The sequence below is a fragment of the Piliocolobus tephrosceles genome, chromosome 18 (assembly GCF_002776525.5).
Source record: "Piliocolobus tephrosceles isolate RC106 chromosome 18, ASM277652v3, whole genome shotgun sequence".
Classification (NCBI taxonomy): Eukaryota; Metazoa; Chordata; class Mammalia; order Primates; family Cercopithecidae; genus Piliocolobus; species Piliocolobus tephrosceles.
Genome location: NC_045451.1, coordinates 16,924,508 through 16,950,507, shown reverse-complemented (window position 1 = coordinate 16,950,507; position 26,000 = coordinate 16,924,508). Strand labels below are relative to the sequence as shown.

Below are 26,000 nucleotides of genomic sequence, written 5' to 3'. Positions count from 1 at the left end.
CCGCCGCCGCGGCAGTAGCCGCGCGTCGCCGCGAGCCGCGTGTCGGAGGCGGGGCTCTCTGCCGCCGCTGCCGCCACCGCCGCCGCCGCCGCCCCGGGGGCTCGGACCGCCTGTTGCTGGTGGAGCGGCGGCGGGGGCGGGTATGCCGGGCGGCGGCGGGGGGCCCTCAGCGGCGCTGCGCGAGCAGGAGCGGGTATACGAGTGGTTCGGGCTGGTGCTGGGCTCGGCGCAGCGCCTGGAGTTCATGTGCGGACTGCTAGACCTGTGCAACCCGCTGGAGCTGCGCTTCCTCGGCTCGTGCCTGGAAGACCTGGCGCGCAAAGACTACCACTACCTGCGCGACTCGGAGGCCAAGGCCAACGGCCTCTCGGACCCGGGGCCGCTGGCCGACTTCCGAGAGCCCGCGGTGCGCTCGCGCCTCATCGTCTACCTGGCGCTGCTGGGCTCGGAGAACCGGGAGGCCGCTGGCCGCCTGCACCGCCTGCTACCCCAGGTGGACTCGGTGCTCAAAAGCCTGCGCGCGGCCCGGGGCGAGGGCTCGCGGGGCGGCGCGGAGGACGAGCGCGGCGAGGACGGCGACGGCGAGCAGGACGCGGAGAAGGACGGCTCGGGCCCGGAAGGCGGCATTGCAGAGCCCCGGGCCGGCGGCGGGCTCGGCTCCAGGGCCCAGGAGGAACTGCTGCTGCTCTTCACCATGGCCTCGCTGCACCCGGCTTTCTCCTTTCACCAGCGGGTCACCCTGAGGGAACATTTGGAGAGGCTCCGCGCCGCGCTCCGCGGGGGCCCTGAGGACGCGGAGGTGGAGGTGGAGCCGTGCAAGTTTGCCGGCCCTAGGGCCCAGGTAAGGCGCACGGAGCTTCCCTGGACTCGCGGTGCGACCGCTGCCCCGCCAGCCTCCCCGGCCTCGCTCTCGGACGCCCCTTGCCCGAGCCCCAGCCCGTCGCAGAGCCTGGCGCAGGTGGCTCGGAATCCCCACCCGGCAGCTTCCAGTGCCAGAGGGCTGGGCTTCGTCTTGCTGGGCCGCTCCGTTCCACTCCCCCACCCCACCCCACCCCACACCCCGGCAGACACAGCCACCCGCCATCACAGAATGCTCTAGAAGTCTCTTCCGTGCCACGGTGTTGCCACGGAAGACGTGGAGCTTCCCGCCCGGGGCCCTTCTCGGAGGAAGTGTGTCGGGACGTTTTTGGCTCTGAGCATCTCAGCGCTCGGTGCGGGAGCTGCGGGGCGCTGGAGGAACCTGTGCGAGAGCCAGCCGCAGTGAGCCCCGGGCAGCGCCGTCCTTCCCCGCCTGCCTGGCCGGGGCTCCGCCTCCCGTTTCGGGGCTCTGCCTGGCCCTCGGCTGGGTGTCCTGAAGGTGCGCTCCCGGCGAGCCGCCCTTGTCTTTGGCACAGAGGGACTTTTTTTGCCCAGTGTGTGTGCCTGAGTTAAAAGGGTCGTACGGGTCCTTGTGGCTCCTGCTCTGAGGGCTTGTGTTCCCAGCAGACATCTGACGTAGAGACCTGCAAATGGATCTGAAATGAGTAGTAAGGCAGGTTGTCCGGGTGGAGAAACATCTCTTAGCGCGGCCTGGGATGCTCTTTCCCTCCGGCAGACGCGCTTTCTCACGGGCTTGATTCCTGCGTGCAGATTGGGGTTCCGGGATATTTGTTGGGCGTTTACGATAGGCGTTAATGTTGCCCAAAAGAACTACTTAAACACCGAAATGTAGTAGACGAGAATCCAAATGAGCCACTTGTCGGAAACATTAAAGATGAAATTTTATTACAGCCATGAAAGCAATTTAATGGTAATTAGGGTCCAGTGAAGTCTTTGAGGAGGACCTTTCCATGGGAAGCGGGGGGAGGAGTAGGTTTCAGTAAGTGAGAGACTGTAAAGTGAGATTGTGGGGTCACAGGCTTTTGAGAGGTGTTGATTTGGATGCCATGTTTTTCAGCTTAGGTGATCTCTAGGAGATACTGGAAAAGGGGATTTTCTCCTCTCCTTGAACGTTAATTAAGTCTATATATCTGCTGTCATTTAGTACCTAGAAAACTAAAATCGGGCACTATTTTACTAGTGGCTTTGTGGACTCAGTACCCGTGGAATCAATGGATTTGGGGCTGGAAGGAATTAGAGATAATCTAGCCTGAACCCCTCTTTTTTAAAACGAGACTTGTGTGAGGTAACTGATGTTTTGGGACGTATTTTATCAAACTCAGATGTAGTGCTAGTGCCCAGCGTTATCTCGGTGAGTTTGAAATTTTGTCATCTTCCAGTGCCTGTTTACTACTAGCATGCAGTCGTGTTCTGATGGTAAAAGCCTCTTCCATCCTTCAGCCTACTCGTTAATTTACCAAAAGTCCTATATGCCGCACAGCCATTAAATTTAGAGACCAAAACATGAATTCAGGAACAATGTTCATTTCAAATGTTGCTGTAATAACATAAAATATTGTAAAGATGGCCTTAAATTGCAGGCCTAAAGAAAATGTTCCACAGTCATGCCATTCATACTATTCCAACAAGGGTACCTGATTTCTGATGCAATTGCTGGAAGTCTTTTTTTCTTTCCCTTTTCTTTCTTTAAATTTTGCTTTTAATGAGCGTGTTGGAGGGCAAGTAGAGGAAGGGGAGGGATGCGTGCAGACCAGGGTAATGTGATTTTATGTTGACCGCAGTGCGTGACGTTTTTTCTGTAACCAGTGAGTGCTGGGCGGGATGGACAAAGTGAAGTTGGGCATTCTGCCATTAACCTCAGCACATCACTGCTTCTCAGGACGTGTCCTGTGCTGTGGCCATCAACTGAAGTGGGGAATAAATCTTAGGGGCCGCGTACTACAGGTGACACTGGGCTATTTCTAGACGCTTGGTGGTGTGGTGAACTTCTCCAGCAGTTGTTCAGGGTTACCGTAACACAACATTCGCATCTCATTAAGTTGTCACGACCCCGCATTTTCTGCTGCTTAGAGTGCCCTCCGAGTCCCAGCTGTGGCTTGTTCTGGCCTTGAGGACCTTTTATCTGATGTTGTTGCTCCCAGGCTGTCACTCCAGAGGCCGCAGATGCACGGGTGGGCTGAGTTAAGCCCTCATTCGCGGCAATCCTGTCCAGCTGTTCTCGGCCTCCCGCCGCCGGGAGGGCGGGCGCACCTCTCCGTCGGCAGGGAGGAGCCCGAAGCTCGCGCGCCCCTCGCGTGGAGGCGCCGCGGCCCGCCGGAGGGGCCCGGAGGTCACGCGACGCCCGGGGCCAGCGCACGGCGGTGTGGGGCCCGGGCCGCGGTACTCCTCCCCGCCCCCGCCCTGCAAGATGGCGGCCGCGCGCAGCCCATGTGACCGGCGCACCGGCCCCGCCCCCGGCGCCCTCTTGGCCTCTTTCCGCGGAGGCCCAAGTCTTGGGCTAGCGCGGAAGACTTCCAGCGGGACTCGAGAACCACGTGGATGCTGCGCTCGGCAGTGCTGGGCAGTGGCGATAACCCTGGTAAAGGGAAATTTGTGTGGCAGCATTTCCCCCCCCCCCGGAAGTAACCTTTTAGACACAAGTATGCTACTTTAATTGGGAGTCATTCTTTTTCTTAACTACTGTCTAAGTGTGATCTTTGGTGTGCCAAACGACGTATTTTCAGCCTTACTATTGGTTAACATAAAGTTAGTGTCCTTTTAATTCTTTTTTATTAAAGTAATAGTATACTGGCCCAGAATAGTGCCCCTGGCTCACAAGACTTACTTGTATCCAGTACTGAATCAGCTTGTCTATTAAAAAATTTAAAAACTAATTACATTTACAGATAGAACATGTCTTTAATGCCACTTTTATATTACATGCTTTGAAGTTGACTGGACCCAGCAACTGTTAGTGACATGCCATGGTTACAGTGTTAATAGTTGAGGTATCAGGTCCACAGGTTGCCGGTAGAATATACTTTTTAGGTTACATTGGACATACAGGAAAACTCAACAAAGATGTTTTTACTTTTAAGGGTAACATTTCCAGAGTTTTTCTTTGTTATTTGGATTACTTTATAGTAAATATTACACTGGATTACAACTTAAATGTCAGCATTCTTTTTAGGAGGCTTGTACATACATCTCACGTTCTTAACACAACTGTGGTGGACTGCCAGTAACTGGTACAAAATTCAACAAATAGTCCAGGGAACAGTAGTGAAGTCACACTCATTAATAGTGTCCTAGGAACTCTGTGTGATTGCTACAATCCTGTGTTACGAAGTTACAGACTGATTATATAGCATAGTTGAAAACGCTTGGTTTTTAAAATGGGCGTTTCCTGTTATTAGGAAGCCAAACTATAAATTGTGTGTTAGCAACAAAAAAATGCATACGTATTTTAAAAGGTACTAGTTTTGTTGCTGTTTCATTGAAAAGACAGGAAGCAAGACAGGGAAGCAATGTTTGCATACTTAAAGACATTCTTTAACTGTTGAGGAAAATGGGTATTCTTATTTTGGAGGTTTAGCCCCCAACTAGCGACACAAAAAGTTATAAGAAGCATAAAACGTGTAGACGATCGTAGTAGTGGTTATTGATTAATACGGTATGGCGATTCTCTGGAGATTGTGTCATCAAGATCTTCAGAGCTTAATTGCTTGGCTAATAGTACTAATGTTTGAATGAAAGATAAAAATGTAAACTTTCGATACTAAGGCACAAAATCATCCTGTGTTTTCGTGTTATTTGAACTCAGAAAACATATTTGAGTTCATCATTTGAATCCACAAAAATTAAGTAGCCATGGGTCCTTCACTTACTAAAAGTGGTGCATTTAGTTAAAAAGAAAACCTTGTGGCCGGGCGCGGTGGCTGACTCCTGTAATTCTAGCACTTTGGGAGGTCGAGGAGGGCGGATCACAAGTTCAGGAGTTTGAGACCAGCCTGGCCAATATGGTGAAACCCCGTCTCTACTAAAGCCGGGCGCGGTGGCTCAAGCCTGTAATCCCAGCACTTTGGGAGGCCGAGACGGGCGTATCACGAGGTCAGGAGATCAAGACCATCCTGGCTAACACGGTGAAACCCCGTCTCTACTAAAAAATACAAAAAACTAGCCGGGCGAGGTGGCGGGCGCCTGTAGTCCCAGCTACTCGGGAGGCTGAGGCAGGAGAATGGCCTAAACCCGGAAGGCGGAGCTTCCAGTGAGCTGAGATCCGGCCACTGCACTCCAGCCTGGGCCACAGAGTGAGACTCCATCTCAAAAAAAAAAAGAAAAAAAAAAAATACAAAAAATATTAGCCGGCCGTGGTGGCACATGCTTGTAGTCTCAGCTACTTGGGAGGCTGAGGCAGGAGGATCGCTTGAACCCGGGAGGCGGAGGTTGCAGTGAGCCGAGATGGCGCCACTGCACTCCAGCCTGGGCGACAGAGTGAGACTTTGTCACAAAAAAAAAAAAAAGAAAACCTCGCAAAATTGTTACTTTTTCATTGCGTAGTTTAGTTAGCTAAATTGTACTTGATAGAGCAAGTGCTTTGATTAACTTTGCAATATAGGAAACATACTGGAAGAAAACTCTTAAAAGAATTTTAACGTAATCGATGCTATTTCAAGATAACTTGAATGTGGATGTGGCCGCCAGAATCCTAGTGAGAGAGTAACTGAAAATGAGAGGGAAAAGGTTGATTGTCAGAATTTCAGTTATTATAGGAGGCACTACAAAAGATGATTTTTTGGCCAGGCACAGTGGCTCACACCTGTAATTCCAGCACTTTGGAAGGCCGAGGCGGGTGGATAGCCTGAGGTCAGGGGTTCGAGACCATCCTGACCAACAAGGTGAAACCCCTATCTCTACTAAAAATATAAAAATTAGCTGGGTGTGGTGGCAGGCGCCTGTAGCGCCAGCTACATGGGAGGCTGAGACAGGAGAACTGCTTGAACCTGGGAAGCGGAGGTTGTAGTGAGCCAAGATCATGCCACTGCACTCCAGCCTGGGTGAGAGAGTGAGACTCTTGTCTCAAAAAAAAAGAAAAAAGATGCTCTTTTAAAATGACCAGTTCTAATGTTTATTGGTAATATTAATAAATACCTTTATTTAACTCACTGGCCCCTGCTGCTGGGTTATTTGATATTTTAAAGTGAATAGTGTTGTTGGGGCCGTGGGTGCTGCCTGAGGCTTCCCTCCCGCCACTCTGGGAGTGTTAGGATTCAGTGAAGGCGTCCTCCTTACTTGTAGAGTAGTATCTGGTTCATGGTCTTCAATAAATGTTAGCAGTTGCAGGTGAAAGCTCAGCCTTGTGTAGATGGTGGTGGTAGAGAAGTGGGCACAGCGTCTCACATACTGAGAGTGGGGGCCAGAAACAGCTGTGTCTTTCATGGGAAATTTTAGGTTGGTTTGGCTACAGCAAAGAATAAAAGCAGTTCAGTTATAAAAGTCATTTGGAAGAGGCTTTTTAGAATATATTAGAGTTAAATAGTGATTATTTTAGTAGGAAATAATTACTAAAATCCTGAGTTCCTTCCCCAGTTACATTTTTCTATGCAATCATTTTCCAGGTAAGGAGAACTCAGAAAAAGTCTCATGTATACCATGGTGGGAGGCGGGAGCGGGTGCTGGATGTGGAGAGGAAGTACATTCTTTTTCTCAAGTTGACTAAAATATGTCTGTGTGATTTATTTGTACATACCCATGGTGTCTACATCCGGGGATTCAACCAACTATGGATCAAAAATATTAGGGAAAAAATTACATGTGTACTGAACACGTACAGACTTTTTTTCGTGTAATCCAAAACAATATAGTATAACAGCTATTTACACAGCATTTATGTTGTGTTAGATATAAGTAATCTGGAGCTATTTAGAGTATACAGGAGGATTACATAGGTTATATGCAAATACTGGGCTATTTTATTTCCAGACTGGAGCACTTTTGAATTTTGGTATTGGGAGGTTCTGGTACCAATTCCTCATGGGTATTGGGGGATAACTGTACATGTACTGTACATACATGTTGCCTGAATTTTTTGTGTGTGGCGAGGGGGTCAGGAAGAGTGTCGTAGAGGCTATTAGAAGACCTTGAAGAATGATAGCCATGTTTAGTAAAGCCCAAGACTTGGAGGCTTATGTTTCAACTCTGCCACCAGCTCTGTAATAGTTGTCAGCCAAGCCACTTAAATCCCGAGTCTTACCTGTAAAATGGGGGTAATTTACAGTGTTATCTGTAAAATGGGGATAATAACTTTCAAGGTTTTGGTGATTGTATTAATTCGCAAAATAATTCACATGCTGTCTTGAACATGCATCCTTTCTTGAGATTAGTGCTCAGTGCATATTTTCCAGTAACACAGCCTGCAGTGTTTTCAGGAATATGTTTTCTTTTTTTTTTAACCTAATAAAAATCCTTATAGTGGAGTATTTTATATATTCTCTGTTACCATCCCTGTGAATAGATTGATGTTAGCGAAGGACGGGCAATTGAAAAGGTGGTATTTGAGACACATTTATTTGGAGCAGTTATTTTATTTTTGTTAGTACTTGTAAAGATGTAGTATTCTACAGATAAACCCAAAGGAAGGAATTCCGTGAATCACAGAACGTTAAAATAGATATTTTCCTCGTATTGGATTTGGGGATGGGGATGGAGAAAATGCATGTTTTAGATTTAGATGATGATTCTTATGCAGCTGTAATCTACTTAAATCCTTATCCTGTTTTCATATTTAGCTAGAAAGCTATTCTATCACTTAAAGCTGTTTTGCAGTTTTGTTAAGTTACATGATTCTTTGTTCGGAGCACAGACTAGAATCCATGGAATAATTAAGAACTTTTTTTTTTTTACCTTTTTTATAAAAGCTGTTAAATTGGCCAATTTTTAACTTATTTAGTATTTTTCTGTTGAGAAATGTTAAGCTGATTTTATTTATTTATTTTTTTAAAGGGAAGCAAAAAGGCCTGTACTACTGTCAAGGCAGACTGAACTTATTTCATTGACTGTTTTTCGTTATGGAGGACTGTGTGTAACAGTACTTCTTTTACTTACAAAGAATTATTTGTCACAAAAGCCTCATTCATCCACTGACATTTTGGGGTTCTTTTCTCTGTAAACAGTCAATCTAGAAGGGAAGGGCCTAATCGGGTGTTTATGTTACAGGTGTAGCCTGGCTGGGCCGGGGGCAGTTGGCTTCCTTCTGTTCTTCCTATGCTCTCGGGAACATTTGACCTTTAGTTCCTTTCTAAATGCCTTAGCTCATTAGAAGTGTTCTGTGCTCATTCAAGAAGTCATTTATTTGAGGTCAGATTTATATTTTGAAAAGTTAATTTTGGCAAATTATTTAGTCTTCCCAGACTCCAGATTGTCCAGTACAAAGTAGGGATATTATTGTTATCTGTTTCATATAATTGTTGTGAGGATGAATGTGTTAATGTAAATGAAAATGCTTGGTAAACAGGAGTGAGATATATGTTTTATTCATAGAGTGATTAGCACAATTTGGTTGCAGTGGATGAGTAGAAAAATAAGACATTAGGTGAGGTGTGGTGGCTCACGCCTGTAATCTCAACACTTTGGGAGGCCGAGGCAGAGGGATCGCTTGAGCCCAAGAGTTTGAAGCCATCCCTGACAACTTAGTGAGACCCCCATCTCTACAAAAAGTAAAAAGAAAAAAAAATTAGTTGGGTGTGGTATCGTGGACCTGTAGTCCCAACTACTCAGGAGGCTCCAACTACTCAGGAGGCTGAGGTGGGAGGATCACTTGAGCCTAGGAGGTCAAGGCTGCAGTGAGCTGTGGTGGTTCCACTGCACTCTAGCCTGAGCAACAGAGTGAGACGCTGTCTCAAAAAGAAGGAGAGAAGAAAGTGGAAAAAAAAGACATCTGAAGAGATAGTAGGGTTAGGTTATAGAGGGCCTCGAAGGTCATGTTAAAAGAATAGGTTGTCAGTGGGTTGCAGTGGGAGCCAGTTGAAGGGGTGTGTGTGTGTGCGCGCGCGCCCTTATGGTGTATATCTTATTGAATGTCAACTGTCACTCTAACGTGAATCTGTATGAGAAGAACACATGATTGATTTTTTAAAAATCTTCCAGACTCACTCAGTTCTCTCAATGGTACCATTATGTTTCTAGTCACTCTGAATTGTTTGATGACCTTAATCGTCTTCTCCCATCACATCCTGAATGGACACTTTCCTCATCTTTGCCTGACACCATTCTCTCTTGGGACTTTATGCGGAGACTTTTTTTTTTTTTTTTAAATACTTTAAGTTCTAGGGTACATGTGCATGACATGCAGGTTTGTTACATATGTATACATGTGCCATGTTGGTGTGTTGCACCCGTTAACTTGTCATTTACATTAAGTGTATCTCCTAATGCTATCCCTCCCCTATCTTCCCCACCCCATGACAGGCCCCAGTGTGTGATGTTCACCTTCCTGTGTCCAAGTGTTCTCATTGTTCAGTTCCCACCTATGAGTGAGAACATATGCTGAGACTTTTATAGTAGCCTCCTGATTCCCCTGCTTTTTAGCCTTCCCACCTCTAATCTTTTGGATACTACTGCCAGATACACTTTTCTAAGGCAATACTTAATCATACTACGTTTTCTTTCAGTGACTGATAGACCCTGACCTCTAATAAGTCTTCAGACTCAAAATCTCCTCTTCCCACTGTTTTTTCATATATCCTCCCTTTCATTCCAGGCTGCGCTCATGCCATTGTCTCTTGTATGGTGTTTTCTGAAATTGTCCCTATGGCAGTCTTAAAAGATTATTTGCTGCCACTGAATTTTAGATGCACATATATCATTGTAATTTTGGTACTTCTGTGATTCTTTGTCTTTTTAACATTTAAGATTGACCTCTCAGGCCAGGTGTGGTGGCTCATACCTGTAATCCCAGCAGTGTGGGAGGCTGAGGCGGGTGAATCACTTGAGCCCAGGAGTTCAAGACCAGCCTGGGCATCTCTACAGAAAAATAACAAAAATTAGCCAGGTGTGGTGGTGCATGTCTGTAGTCCCAGCTACTCAGGAGGCTGAGACAGGAGGATCACTTGAGCCCAGGAGGATTGCTTGAGCCCTGGAGGCAGAGGCTGCAGTGAGCTGAGATCATGCCACTGCACTCCAGCCTGGGTACTAGAGTGAGACCCTGTCTTAAAAATCAGTAAATAAATAAAATAAATTTGACCTTTCACACTAGAAGTTTAAGTTCCCCAAAGGCTCAGGCATTGTGCCTCTTTTTTTTTTGTCAGCGTTGTGTGTGTCATAATTGATCAGTCATAATTTCCTGTGTTTGGACTTGGAAAATACATAGCTTTGCAAAATACTAGGCTGGGTGCGGTGGCTCATGCCTGTAATCCCAGCACTTTGAGAGGCCGAGGCGGGTGGATCACTTGAGGTCAGGAGTTCGAGACCAGCCTGGCAAATATAGTGAAACCTGTCTCCACTAAAAATACAAAAATTAGCCGGGTATGTAGTGGGCGCCTGTAATCCCAGTTACTCCTGAGGCTGAGGCAGCAGAATCTCTTGAATCCGGGAGGCATACATTGCAGTGAGCCGAGATAGTGCCACTACACTCCAGGCAGGGTGATACAGCGAGACGAAGAAAAATACCAATATGATACACTGCTTTAAGGTTAAGTATATTGAGGCTGGGCACAGTGGCTAAAGCCTATAAACCCTGCACTTTGGGAGAGCGAGGTGGGTGGATCACCTGAGGTCAGGAGTTTGAGACCAGTCTGACCAACGTGGTGAAACCCTGTCTCTGATTTTAAAAAATACAAAAATTAGCCGGGTGTGGTGGCGCATGCCTATAATTCCAGTTAATCCAGAGGCGGAGGCAGGAGTATTGCTTGAACCCAGGAGGCAGAGGTTGCAGTGAGCCGAGATGGTGTCATTGCACTCCAGCCTGGGCAACAAGAGCAAAACTCTGCCTCAAAAAAAAAAAAAAAAAAAAAAGACTAAGTATATCATGTAGTGATTTTGTCTTATTTTGAATTGTACTTACCAGTATTTACTTTATAAAAAATATTTGCAGTTATACAGGATAGGCACAATTATTTTGGAAATAAGCGGAATTGTTTCTTTATATAAAAAGCATGGAACAAGTGTAGATTTGAATTGAATCTTCAATGGGTGGTTGCTGACTGGCTGTGCTTATTTAATATGCCTTCCAAATCAGTCTATTTGCAGCCTGGGCAACATAGCAAGACCCCATCTCTAAAAAAATATTAGCCTGGTATGGTGGTGCATGCCTATAGTCCCAGCTACTCAAGAGACTGAGGTGGGAAGATTGCTTGAGCAGAGAAGTCAAGGCTGAAGTGAGCCGTGATTGCATTACTGTACAATCCAGCCTGGGAGACAGAGGGAAATCCTGGCTTAAAAAAAAAAAAATCAGATTATTTCTGCTCCCTGTGTTAATTGAGCTTTTGTGTGTGGAGTGCATAAATTGGTGCAGATCTAGCAGTGACATTTTGATAGGATGGAAAAGTCATATATTAACCTATTTTCTTATTGCCTGCATAGTTGTTGGTAGGTAGCCTGCAGTGTTTGATCTCCAGTTTTTTGTTTTTTTTTTTTTTAAGACGGAGTCTCGCTCTGTCACCCAGGCTGGAGTGCAGTGGCCGGATCTCAGCTCACTGCAAGCTCCGCCGCCCGGGTTTACGCCATTCTCCTGCCTCAGCCTCCGGAGTAGCTGGGACTACAGGCGCCCGCCACCTCGCCCGGCTAGTTTTTTTTTTATATTTTTTGGTAGAGACGGGGTTTCACCGTGTTAGCCAGGATGGTCTCGATCTCCTGACCTCGTGATCCGCCCGTCTCGGCCTCCCAAAGTGCTGGGATTACAGGCTTGAGCCACCGCGCCCGGCCTGATCTCCAGTTTATGATCTACTTGAGGGGTGGTGTGAGTCAGATGTAGAATTGGGGTAGTGCCTTGCTTATGATTGGAAAGAGAATAACTAAGCTTTGGTCACTGAAGTAAACACTCGATAACATAAATGTTGGGGAATTTTTATGTTTCTCGTTAGAAGTGTCTTAATTGGGAAGTTTCCCGTAGTACAGTTGATTTTTGTCTTGGGTATCAAATGATTGAAATTCACTGGTGGTCCTAAATGGGAGACGGCGTGGTCACATGTGAACCAAATACTGTAATGTTTGGGGGTATTTGCTTGAGAAAGAGGTCGTCCCTCATACAAAGAGGTTGTGGCATTGAGTGTTGAGTAGTTTTATGAGTTTGGGGAAATTGCCCATTCTGTAATAACTAGTGGCATGAAACACAAGTCCTAATGCAGTGTTTGGCAACACTAGAGTAAATCACTTACGGCCGTAGATCCTTCTTATGCTCTATAAGCTTACATTTCTACACGGTTCTAAGAATGTTTTTGCACTGGGGGGTGAAGCAGTGGCTCTGCTGCAGGTGCTAGAAGGCATGGAAGTTCCTTCCAGCTTCTGAGCCCAGGCTCACATCCTTCCTGAGGACCTCTTGGCCTCCCTCCCTCATCTCTCGTGGGGCAAGGCTGTGACAGTGAAGGCAGAGTCAGATGTGGGCTGGGGAGGAGACGTGCACTTCTCTAGATTCTTGTGCACTCAAGCATGCATTCTTTTCACCTCACCCCAAAACACCCTGGTGTGGGGATTTAAAGATGTGGCGGCTGCTGGCCCAGGGATATAGCAATTTCTGAATCATCTTCCTAGTTCTAGGGTTAAAAGATGTTTTCCTTCTGTAGTGAGAGCATGTCGGCAAAGGAAGTACCGATGCTGGTGCTGAAGGAGGAGACCTATGAATCTGGCTATTTAAAGAACAGAATTACACCCAAACTTAGTGACTGAAAACAATGACCATTTTATTAGCATCTCTCACAGTTTTGTGGGTGAGGGATTTAGACAGACAACCATAGTGAAGAGTTTGTCTCTCTTCTAGGGTGTCTGGAATGCAGCTGGGGCCCAGATGGCATCTCTAGACCCCTCTCCTCAGAAGTGCATGGCTCGTGGTGACTCAGTACTCCAAGCCCAAGTGTCCAGGAGGCCCAGGCTGAGGCTTCCCAGGAGCTAACTTTAGAAGAGCATCACCACCAGCACATTCTAAAGCCAGCCTAGATCCACTGAGTGGGGAGTTTGTTCCACTTTTCAGCGGGAGGAGTATTCAATAATTTTTAACTACCTTTAATCTGCCGTGGAAGCTTAATAGAATGTTACTAGATACTACTGTTAATTTTCTAAGTCTCATTTGACAATTGGGAAAACTTAAGAAGTTAGTGAATTTGGTTTTAAAAAATAAACTCTTACTGCTCTGTTACTATGTTCGGAATATCTTGGATTTTTAAATTTATAGTCTATGTCAAGGGACTAGAAGAACCATGTAGAATTTTGTTAGGTGAACTAAAACTCCATCTGTGGTTTGACGTTGGTTAATAGCAACAAAAGGCAAATATGACCTTTGTTCTAATGGTATGTTTTCAGAGAAGAGTTTTTTAGGATGTCCAGCTACTTGGCTGTTTCACAAGGTCCCCACAGTTAAGAAATCTGAAGTATGTAATTGTGATGGGTCTACGTGGGATCTGTGGCAAAACCATCTAGATTACCTGAACTACGTGCCATGTAGGTTTGTGCTAATCAGTAGCTCTTAAGGCAAGCAATAGGACAGAAGAAGCTTTGCCTCAGGCAAATTAAGAAAGGAGAATGCACTGGTACTGAAGTTCCTTGTATGCTTGTGTGTATTTTTGCAGGCTTAGAATCTTTAAACCCTGCTTTCTTGATTCAAGCAGAGAAAAAGGCTCCACTTTTCTCTTGGCCTTGACACTTTCCTCCAACTAGTCTTCGTAAAATGCTGATTCTGGCATTTCAACTGTTCTGCATTTTCGTGGGAATCTGAACTTAACAGATAAAGCGGGTTCTATTCATCTTTATACGATACCATTAAAGTAGGAGTTCTCAGATTTTATGCTACCCTTCCCCCTAAGGAAAGTAAAGAGGGAGTGCAGGGCAAACAGTGTCGCCCAGCAGCCACCCACCACTGGGGCTGCCGAACGGCCTAATTCTCATCTCCAGCTCATGCAGTGTTACATGAGTGAGTTTAGTAATAGCTTCTAAATTTAGTCTACATGATTTTATAGCATTGATACATGCTGAGACTTGGAGGAGAAAAGAAACATTTAATTAGTAGATATTCCATGGGATGATGAACTTAGGACTTTGGATAGAAACTCAAACTTCATTTTTCTCCCTAGGTTATTAAACAGGAGGCTACTTCTTGGTTGTTACATTGGGTTCATAAAGTTAACTTCAGAACTCAAAAATGAGATTTTGATTATGAAGCAAACTACTTTCATACAGTTGCTTCAATTTAATGTTTGTGGAGGCAGTGTGATCATTTCTGTTTTTAGTTTTTATTGTGATGTAAAATACACAGCATAAAATTCTCATTTTATCTCCTTTTGAGCGTACAGTTCAGCAGCATTAAGTACATTCCCATTGTCGTGAGTCATCACCATCTCCAAACATTCTATCATCCCAAACAAATTCTATACCCATTCAAAAAATAGCACCCTATTCTTTCCAGTACCTTGTAACTACTATTCTACTTTGTTGCTTTAGAGACAGAGTCTTGCCCTATTGCTCAGGCTGAAGTGCAGTGTCGCGATCATGGGTCACTGCAGCCTCGAACTCCTGGGCCCAAGCATTCCTCCCATCTCAGCCTCCCAAGTAACTGAGAGTACAGAAGACTACAGGCACATACCACCACTTCTGGCTAATTAAAAAAAAAAAATTATTTTGTAGAGGTAGGATTTTGCAATGTTGCCCAGTCTGGTCTTGAACTACTTGCCTTATGTGATCCTCCCACCTTAGCCTCCCAAAGTGCTGGGATTACAGGTGTGAGCTACCACACCTAGCCAGTATTCTACTTTCTTTATGAACTTGACTATTCTATGTATCTCATATGAGTAGAATCATGCTGTATTTGCTCTTGTGTCTGACTTTTTTCACCTAGCATACTCTCTTCAGGATTCATCCAAATTCTGTTATATATCAGGATTGCATTCCTTTTTAAGGCTGAATCATAGGTAATTGTATGTGTACACCATATTTTGTTTATCTGTTCATCTGTTGATGGATTTGGAGTTGTTTCCACCTTGTGGCTATTGTGAATAACTGCTGTGAACACTGGTGTACAGATTATGTTTGCATTTCTGCTTTCAGTTCCTTTGGGTGTATCTTAGAAGTGGAATTGCTGGATCATAAAATAATTCTGTGTTTAATATTTTGAGGAACTGTCTTCAGCGGTAGCTATATTATTTTCGTTTCCACCATCAATGTGTAAGGGTTCCATTTTCTTCACATTCTTGCCAACACTCTTTTTAAATAATAGTCATCCTAATGGGTATAAAGGGGAATCTTATTGTGCATCTCACTAATGAAAACATTTTTTGCATATTTTGCATTAGTTTACATTTGAAAGTATTGCTTTAAATTTGTGAACTACATATGAACAATGTAGAGAAATATTTCGCTTTAAGAAATGGTTGACCAGCCAGGTACAATGACTCACACCTGTAATCCCAGCACTTTGGGATGCCAGGTTGAGAGGATCACTCGAAGCTGGGAATTTGAGGCTGCAGTGAGCTATGATCATGCCAGTGTACTTCAGCCTGAGCAACGCAGAGAGACCCTGTCTCAAAAAAAAAAAAAAAAAGAAATGGTTAACCTATTCACCCAAGCTTCTACCAGTTAACACAGCTGTTTGAGAAGATTATATAGCACTTTATTTTCTTTGTTTTTTAAAGTATTTACAGCAATATTAAAATTCTTGAGAAGCAGAATCTCTTGTAGGTAAATGTGGTTTTACACTTTATAATATATGGTCTGGGTTAGGATATGCGTGGTTTGGTTATGAAAAGAATTCATATCTGCATTTTAAAAAACGAGTCACCTTGAAAATTGGTAAAGGCCATCAAGGCTAAGTGTTTCAGAAGTTGGATGTTGACTTAAGAGGTCTATACTCTCCTTATTAAATGGTTCTAGGTAGACAGTCTTTGTTTCCTTGGGTTTCTAGGTAAAGAGAGACAAGAAGGCAGAAGTTTAGCTCCCAAAAGTATATAATGTGCTCTATTCTCATAAATAGAGCAATTCATACTTACTCTCGGGTCAGGATGCGTGATTACACAGCAGAACAAAATATTTTTAAATTGAGATTTGTGGGGAGCCTAGGCCTTCTATTTGCCTAATTTTTTTACAGAAAAATATATTAATGTATATTTACTACAGATTTGTAAAATCATAATTGATTCTTAAAACCGAGGTGATTTTGATATGAGTAGTGTTTTGAGATTCTGCACATACATAACGGGAGGGAATAAGGTGCCAGTTGTAATAAAAAACTGTCATAAGGCTATTTATTTTTACTTAATCAATATGATGTTGTAACAGTTTGTACCTGACAGTGCTTGATTTCTGGCGAGCTGTGTGTAAGTTTGACATCCCCTTTATTACTCCAAGCAGCAGATCTAGGAGTCAAGGTTACTCCAGTTCACTAGTGACTGGCTGAGCAAACTCAGGTTTAGAGCACCCAGTTGCTGTTAGATGACTGAATCTTAATGGTAAGCTCCCTGTCCATACATACTCTTGTTCAGAAATCCTTGGCGTATATTGATGATACCTTTCTTAAGTTTTTTTCCTAACAAAGCATCTTTTTAGACTGTTATTAAACTCAAACAATGAATAAAAATGGTGTGGTGATTCTTGTAAAAAGTACACATGCCATTCCCTATGGGGGATTAGTGTAAAGGACACCATTTGTTGTTACGTGTTCCTTTGATTCTGGTTCAGAATTGACATCATTGGCAACTCTTTGTAGTATCAAGCAATTTTCTGTGTCCCAAGAAAGCTAGGACAGTCGATACTTTTAATAGAGTGTTCGTCTTCTGCTTGCGGCTCTGCCACTGTGCCTTTGTGCCCATAGTGTGCAGTCGCCTATTGGATCTCTAAAAATTGCCACTGAAATGGTTGTTGGTAAAACGGGAAGACCTAAATCTGTGATCATTACTCTTAGTCCATGGTGTAAGTTAACATATCTCCCTCTTTCTCATCTAGAACAACTCTGCTCACGGTGATTACATGCAAAATAACGAGAGCAGTTTAATAGAGCAAGCCCCAATACCTCAGGACGGACTTACCGTGGCACCTCACAGAGCTCAGCGAGAAGGTATGCTCTATTTTTTTGTAAACTTAAAGCATTAATACATCAAAAAATTACAGGGTGCTCTTTACGCTGATTAACTCTAAACTTTTTACTCTCCTTTTTGAAGTGGAGAAGTCCTACTGGTCCTAGGCTTCGCTCAAGAGCTAGTCCTCCTAGTTCTGCCATCTGCACGCTGGGTGTCTCCTGCGCCACAGCCCTGCTCATCCTAGCATGCACGCAGTCATTCTACTCTGTAGTCCGTTGTCTTGGCTGGATCTTAAACCTGGTTGCATGCTTCTGGGGGGCGCAGAGACTCCCAGAGTATTTAGTATAGTGCTTTATTTGTAGAATTGAGCTCAGTGTCTACTGAAAAAGTGAATTTTATACAAGTTCTCTGTAAGAGTGAACAAGTTACTTATAAATCCATTCTTCCTGCAATAATGCAGTTTTTAAGAGGGCTGGAATGAATGGATGGAAGAACATTGCCATCTGAACAGGAATGAATTCAAATATTCTTTTGTCTTTGCATTTGGGGAGCCATTAACCTGTTGTGGGAAAGAAACCGAAATGGAAAATGTAGACTGCCATCTGGGCTTTAAAAGAGCCAAGGATATATGATAAGCTTCACACTCAGTTATAAAAATTTTGAATTTATGTCATTATGTCTCCTTTTTTCCTGGTAATAATCCGTTTTGTGTAATACATTTTTCCTCACAGGAAAAATAGGTCTGAATGTTTGATGTTAAACATAAGTGTTTACATAATGACCACTTCCATTCAAGACTATCACGGTACTCCTATCTTTCCAGATTAACTACTTTAATCAGACTACTTCAGCTAAGCTCGTTGAACATACAAATAACCTAAAGTGGAGTTGGTTTTACAATGAAGGTCCTTTTTTTTTAATAAAAATATTTTAGAAGAACATAGCGATTATATCAAAATGCCAACAATTAACTGTAAAGGTGGCACCGTAGATGATTTTTCTTGTATTCCTACTTCTTAAAAAGTGTAATACATGATTTTTAGTTTTAATTTATGAGGGCTGGGGGTACTTTCACTATGGCCATTCCTCACCACATACTCTTGTCTTCTCTTACCTTGATTCTGGTACCCAACACCAGACAGAACTTGAAATCATCGCTGAAGCTGTGTTCCCATATCCTGTAGTGTCATAGTGGCTTTTTCTGCGAAGTGAAATTGGATTCTGACCAGATAAAACCCAAGATCCCCTACCGTTGAGCCCAATGATTTGAAGAAGTAGAGCTGCTTTATTTCTGAATATAAGATTAGTTCAGAAGATTTTTATTTAATGGTGTCATCCTTTAACTTAATATAATAGCTTTTGGAAACAGCATACCCTCCCATCACCACTTTGGCTCTCATACTGTTGTACAGTTCTAAGGAGTTACAGGCTCTTGCCTGGCTTTTTGAGATTTTCTGTTGTTTCTATCCTCAACATTTCTGGCCCACAAAGGGGAAATTGGCCCACAAGCAGGCCACCAAATACTATATATTTGGGAAGCTGACACAAAATACTGGCAATGTTATATCTTTTGTTTATTAGAAATGTCTTTTCACCTGTGTATTTCTGTATCTTACGCTTCATGCCTTCTCATTGCCCACCTTCCATGGTCTTTTAACAGTCTTACTCCTCCTCTATGCTTTTGTCACTTTGTGTATTCCACTTTGTCTATTTTAACTTCTTTCTCTAAGGCAAAATGAATGAATGCCCCCCTTTTCCTCCATCTCCTGCTCTCCTGAATCCAACAGTGTACCCCCCCCCATTCTGTTGAGTTACTTTTCTAACCTCTTCTTTGCAATCTTTAGCATATTCATTATCAGCCTGATATCTCCCTCATTATCCTGAAAGTTTGGTTTCTTCTGTTTATACCCTGAACAGCAGTGTCTTCAAGTCCTTAGAGTAGAGTACACTTAGTAGATTGGCTCTTTTGAAATTGATTTGTTTCCTAAGGTGGTACTTTTATTAAAGGGGTTATAAAATGGATAGTTGGGGGATTTATACGTTTGCTTACTTCATAAATAAACTGATTATCTAGTTCAATTCAGAGTGTTTTAAAGTTTAATATAATTTATGCTTACTGTTTCATCTCTGTAATGTGAAAAATCTTTGCCACAATGAACCTTTATTATAATGTTCAGTTTATATTTACCATTATATGATACTGAAGGTTACATTTGAGAAAAATAATTTTTAAATTCCCAGTTAGAAATTTTTATCAGCTTGGTATATTACTTTTGAATAGTTTTTTAAAAAATTAAATATAAAACTAGATATTTTCTAATGTATACCTACTATGTATTAATAGTTGAAAGAACCATATTTAGTTAATATTAAAGTGCCATAATTGTGGTAATCTGTATAACAATTTGGAAGATTATCATTTGGAAAAATATCTTAATTGCAGGTACCTTTTATTTTTATCCTTAATATTTTTGGTGTTAACTGAGTGTTTGAAATTAAACACTCAGCATGTTGTATAGCTACAGAAAAAAATTTTTTTCATGGGTGGATGGCACATTGCTGTGCTTCTAGTTTTTTTGTCTTTTTTTTTTAAGTTCATGATTTAAGACCAGTCATAAACATGAAAGTGAGTAGCTTAATTGTTAAGCACTTGTCAACTTTTAGGGTTACTTTAGGTAAGTGAAATGTGTCTGTAGTCTTTGTAGCACAAGTCAGCGTGTGTTTTTTTCTTTCAGCTGTACACATTGAGAAGATAATGTTGAAAGGAGTCCAGAGAAGAAGAGCTGACAGATACTGGGAGTACACTTTCAAAGTAAGCCATTTCCCCACAAAAGATGCCGCACATGCTGTGCGCAGTGATCTTTGGGAAAACTTGGGGCAGGTTTGCTAATTTAAGGGAAAAGGTATATGTGTTTGTTTTCAATTAAGAGAATGTACTGTTTTTTGTCATACACTACTGAATGGTTTGCCAAGTTTTTTTTGAAGTTACATCACATTAAAATAACCCTGTCTCTTTTGTTAAAAAGAAGTAAAAAGATTTAAGGACACAATTAAGATGTAGGATATATCTTTAAAAATGCCGTTGTTTTTTAAGTCAAGATCACAGGCATTGTCTTTCCTGGCATTGTTTTCCCTGGCATTTTTCTCCTCCTCTTTGTTCTCTGTGACGCTTTTATTCCCACTTCATTGCCCTGTCTTCTTACTCATGATTGGTTTTGTTGCCTGTCCTTTCCACAGCTGGGATTGGCTGTAGAGCCCAGCTCTGATTCTGTGCGGGATCCCAGGCGAAGACTTTCCATGTCTTTCTGCCCGTCAGCTGTATTGGGAATTCCTTGTTCACATCTTCCTTACTTCTCCCTGCTTGAGCTATAGCCCTTTCTCCTCAGGTTGGACGGCACACACCCTGAAGCCAGGTGGAACCATGCCACATTTTTGTGCATCTTCACTTCAGTTCTTCTCCAAAGGCATTGCTTGCCAAATTTTGGCTGTCCCTCTCTCATGGAGTTTTCTCCTTCATCCATGGTACTCTGCCCTTGTATCTTTCACAGCTCTTTCTAGTAGATATTCTCATGGAGAGCAGGAATCTTCATCTTCAGCCATCCCACCATGTCTGACTTGCTCGTTGAATGAATTTCAGAACTCCAGCTTTGCTTTGAGGGAGAAAGATCCTCAGTTTGCAAGATTTCAGCCCTAATCTCCTGGTGTCTTACCGTGGCATGCATCTCGCTCTTTGCTCTCCACGCTCAGGCTAGCCACTTTTGCTGCTGGAGCTCACAGCTTGCCTTCTTGAAGGCTTCACTGTCCTCTTGCCTGAAATGCTCTTCCCCCATTTCCCCAGACCAAGGACAGGCCACCTTCTGGCTCTAAAGCTCCCTCTTCAGAGATCCTTCTTGACACCCCAGCTCATGTGCATCTCCCCGTTCTTGTACCATGCCCTATGCGTTTTCTTCAAAGCACTGATGGAAATTCTTATATATTCACTTGGCTTTGATCTGTCTCCTGCACTAGCCTGTGAACTTAGTGGAGACTTAACTGTCTTGTCCATTTCTGCATCCCCTGACACAAGAGTCAGAATAATGCCCAATACAAGGAGCTGCTCTGCAAACATTTGAATACTTAAAAATCACCTAAGAAGTGTGCCAGTTAATAAAGATATTAATTTTAGACACGTAGATAAAAATTTTTATCTATTTTAAAGTATCTGATTACTTACAAGTTGGTAAGGTCTAGACAGTAGCATAGGGCAAGTATTTATTTAGCTCAAATAATTATAGGGTAGAAATTATTAGGGGACCACAGTTGAGTCTACTGGATGAAAAGCATCGAGGAGATGGTGGGTGGGGTAGCACAAGAGATGTCAATTCTGACTCTTGCACCTACTTAGGGTCACACCTCAGTAACCTAACTTGTTTGAACTTGTTTCTCCATCTCAAAATGGAAGTAATCATACCTGTCCCTAGTATCTTAATAGGATTTTAAAGATTGAGATAAAGATGAAGTCTCTTCTAACCATAAATTCCATAAAAATATGAAATGGTACTACCAAAGAGGGCAGTAAACACTAGGGTGTATACTTAATAAGGGTGTATACCTAATAAGTTTCAGGAGATAGAATTTTTAGCTTTTAAGTGGCAAAGATTTGTACTGTCAAAAGTGTCGTTTTAGAGTTCTGTAAGTTCATAGAAAATAAATACATCCCTTTGAAAAATTACTAAACATCATATTTTCAGATAGGTTTTAAAAAGTGTCATTTTGAAGAGTTATTAGTTTGAGTAGCATATGTAAACGTGCAGTTAATTTTACTAATTTTGAAATTATGACAATGCCAGATTAACTTTATATTTCTAATTGTTAACCTTAGTAAAATTTAAGTAAGGCCCTTTGTTTTTGCACATGGCTTTTTTCTAGCCGGTTCCTGCCTAAGGAATAACCATATAATATGTGTGTTTTTTTTAAATCAGGTAAATTGGTCTGATCTTTCAGTCACAACAGTAACAAAAACCCACCAAGAACTACAGGAATTTCTACTGAAGGTAAAAGTATAGATTTTGTTGTTAAAATGATTTTTATATAATATATAGAATCCAGAAACTCAACGTCAAAAAAAAAACAGGAAAATTAAAACATATAAATAAAGGTTGGCTCAGAACTCTAAATGAACATTAGCTGTGGAAAACGTCATCTTATTCTAAACATATTTTCTTACCTGACATTACCAACATAAGGAAATGATGAAGGGATTTCTACATTAAAAAAAAAAAATACAGGCCGGGTACAATGGCATGCACCTGTGATCCCAGCACTTTGGGAGGCCGAAGCTGGAGGATTGTTTGAGGCCAGGAGTTCCAAGACCAGACTGGGCAACTCAGTGAGACCCTGCCTCTACTTGGGGGGAAAAAAAAAAAAAGGGAGCCCTGTTCCTAGTTTCCTGCAGAGATGTGCATCATTGGTGGCTGCTTGCAAAGGGACTTCTTAGTAGAGAATGTGTATGCAGAACCAAATGAGGCTTGCTTCCGCTTGGTGGGAGTTCTCAGATTTCACGACTATTCAGCTATGCACTTCCCTGAAATACTTCTCCATTTCTTCCTTCTTTGAGTTCCAGCTCCTCCCCACCTCACCCCCCATATGATAGAATCTCCAAACTACTGGCAATAAGAAGATAATAGAAGCATTTTATTACAGACTTGCCAGAGGTGAAAGGTATCTTAGATCATTTTGTTCAAACCATCAAACCATTAGTTTCTTTTATACTAATATGATTTGATTGAAAAGTGGATAGAAATAAATATCAAAAAGAGAGAATAAGTGTAAATGGTTGATAAGTTATTCTTTTTCAGTAAGCAAATATTTTAAAATTTGTTGTTACTAGAGAGATAAAGCAGAAAGTCCAGAAACATTCCCAACTCAGTTACTAAGTTTTGGGTACAAGTATAGTATTAAACATATATGATATTTTGAGGCTAGTGCCAGTTTTAGGTTGTCTGTCACCATAAGTATATTCTTTTCAGATCATTCTTAAATCTATGAGAGACCGTTTTATTCATCAACTTGTAGAGCTTTGAATACCACATTAGATGCTGGTTCTTTGAGGAAGACTGTCAAAATGTGAATTCTGCTGAATTTCTTATTAGTCCCTGTGAATGAAGTAGCACCCAGGGATAACTTAAATAGCTCCATTTTCCTCTGGCTTATTATATATAAACTAGGCTCTGTCAGTTAAGGGTTGAAGACTCCTTCTCCCACTCATTAGTGACCTGCCTTGGGTAAGGTTGGGGGATGAGTTTTACTCATTTCCAGATGCCAGAGGCCACTGCCTGTGACATGTCAGCTCTGGACACCTTGGCGAGGGAGATGGCATGGGTCTGTGAGCTTCTGGCTGCTGTGCTCAGTCATGGTAACAGTCGTGAGGATGCCAGGGAAGAGTTGCTCGGGCTGGGGCAGGCTCCATCTGCCAGGCAGTGCACCCCGCTGGAGAAAATGAGTGCCTGGATGAGGTTCTAATGACAGAGGCGGCTAAGCAGGGCTGCCTCACCCCACCTCCACATACTTTTACAATCTCTTCTAGTTATTTCTGACTTTTCTCTGAACAGAAGAAATTTATCAAAATTTAGACAGGTGATCACAAACAGGCTTCATTTGGGTTAAGGAGCAGCCTGTTTTCATTTCCCTTCTTCTGTCCTTCCCACAACAGAATTGTGGGCGAGTTGCAGGAGTACAGAGCTGAGGCTGAAGAGTCTTGAAAAGGGGGTGTCCAGACCGAGTGACTTGGTGCTAGTGTGTGTGTGAGGTCCTGCTTCCCTGTCCCTCATGCTGAGAGAGCATGCAGCTGACCCCCAGGTGGGGCCTAGCACATGGAGTCTGCCTTCTACTGGCTTTCCCTCTGGAAGCTTCAGCTGTTTGTGCTTTGACAGATGTCATTGCTTTAGTCGCCCATTTTTTCTAAAAGCTTAGATGCTTTAAAACAAATACAACTCCAAATAAGTAATTCACTCTTCAGAATCATAGCAATTAATGAACACCCTGCTTAGCCAGTATTTGGATATAATGTTTTTCTCAAATAGTATAAATGCCTCTCAGTTACATGAAATAATCTGCAACATTATGTACTTCTGTAAACATACTGCCTACTATATGATACTTTTCCAAGTTTACCTTATCCTTTTTTCTCTTTTACCTTCCTTTTAACATCATCTACGCAAGTTCAGGAGCGGCCGGGTTCGGTGGCTCTTGCCTGTAATCCCAGTGCTTTGGGAGGCTGAGGCAGGTGGATCATCTGAGGTCGGCAGTTCAAGACCAGCCTGACCAACATGCTGAAACCCCATCTCTACTAAAAATACAAAAAATTAGCCAGGTGTGTTGGTGGGCACCTGTAATCCCAGCTACTCTGGAGGCTGAGGCAGGAGAATCACTTGAACCCAGAAGGTGGAGGTTGCAGTGAGCTGAGATTGTGCCATTGCACTCAAGCCTGAGCGACGAGCAAAACTCTGTCTTTAAAAAAAAAAAAAAAAAGTTCAGGAGCAAAATCTGTCCTTTTGACAACATGTCCAAATGAACACTCTTTTTATTCTATAGACCCTATTGACCTGTACTTCTGGCTTGCCGTAGTGTGGAAATGTGATTTGGAGGTCAATATTTCAAGTCCTTTTTTCCCATACAAATAGCAGCCTCTGTCCTTTGCATCCTGGCCCCCTTCACCTGTTTTTGTGGGGTTTTTTTTTTTTTTTTTTTAATTTCTTTTCTTTTGAGACAGAGTCTTGCTCCATCACCCAGGCTGGAGTGTAAGTGTAGTGACACTATCTCGAGAGGCTCACTACAACCTCTGCTTCCCCAGTTCAAGCTGTTCTCATGCCTCAGCCTTCCAATTAGCTGGGATTGCAGGCACGCACCACCACACCCAGATAATTTTTGTATTTTTAGTAGAGATTGAGTTTTGCCATGTTGCCCAGGCTGATCTTGAACTCCTGAGCTCAAGCAGTCCACCCACCTTGGCCAAATGTGCTGGGATTACAGGCGTGAGCCACCATGTCTGGTCCCCTTTTTTGTTTTTCTTCTTAGCAGTTACAGCTGTCGTTTCTCATGATCAGAATGTCTACTCTTATGCAGCCAGGGGTTTTTGTTTCTTCCTTCACTGCAGAATCAGGGTTCCTAAAACAGTGCCTGGGGCACGGTGGGAGTTTGAACGTTTGCTGAATGATTGAATGAACAAGGACTGCTACAAACATTAGATTATCCATTGGTCTCAGCGTATTTAGAGAGCAACATTTGTAATAGCTCAGTGCAAAAACCTTTCATTCCTCTGAACTTGTTCTGAGGCTGAGCTGGAGCTCTGGAGGTGGGTGGCTGGGTTTGCTAGAACTAGGATTGAAAGGTGAGAAAATTCAAAACACGTGACTAGAATATAAAAGACATGATTTAAAACTATATGTGTGTGTGTGTGTATATATATATATATATATATATTTTTTTTTTAAGCAAATGAGCCTTTCTTTAAGACTGCAAGTAGGCCCTGGAAGTTGAACATAAAAATCACTTGAAAATAAATCAGTTTGCACATGCTGATGACCGCATACCTGCAGTCTGCCCAGCAATGTGAACAGTGTCACTGAACTGTGAATATTTATACACTGTTGCCTTCAGTGTTCAGTACAAACATCAGTGATTTGGTGGTTGAAATAGACTTTTCACTGACACTGGTTTTCTTTGGCTGTGTACAGATATACTCAGTATTGTGTTTAAAATGGGTAGTAGGATATATGCCTGGTGCTGTTAAGTCTGTATTAAAATGCTAATATCAAAATATAAATATTGAAATGAGTGATTTCTTTGTTTGGAAAATGGAGGCCAGGTATGGCGGCTCACGCCTGTAATCCCAGCACTTTGGGAGGCCACGGCTGGTGGATCATCTGAGGTCAGGAGTTCGAGACCAGCCTA

General features: G+C 42.9%; 1 protein-coding gene across 2 annotated transcripts in view; it reads left to right on the top strand.

Moving 5' to 3' along the window:
• Window positions 1–26,000, top strand: part of ZCCHC2 (zinc finger CCHC-type containing 2) — a 70,651-nt gene that overhangs the window by 5,482 nt on the left and 39,169 nt on the right. Inside the window, exons 2-5 of one of the 2 annotated variants that reach the window (XM_026448249.2) lie at window positions 42–841; window positions 16,996–17,107; window positions 19,805–19,881; window positions 22,031–22,102. In XM_026448249.2, the coding sequence (XP_026304034.1) occupies window positions 42–841; window positions 16,996–17,107; window positions 19,805–19,881; window positions 22,031–22,102 (1,061 nt within the window). Of the gene's footprint in view, window positions 1–41; window positions 842–16,995; window positions 17,108–19,804; window positions 19,882–22,030; window positions 22,103–26,000 lie in introns of those variants that run through there. The other variant, XR_002726981.1, reaches the window with a different exon arrangement.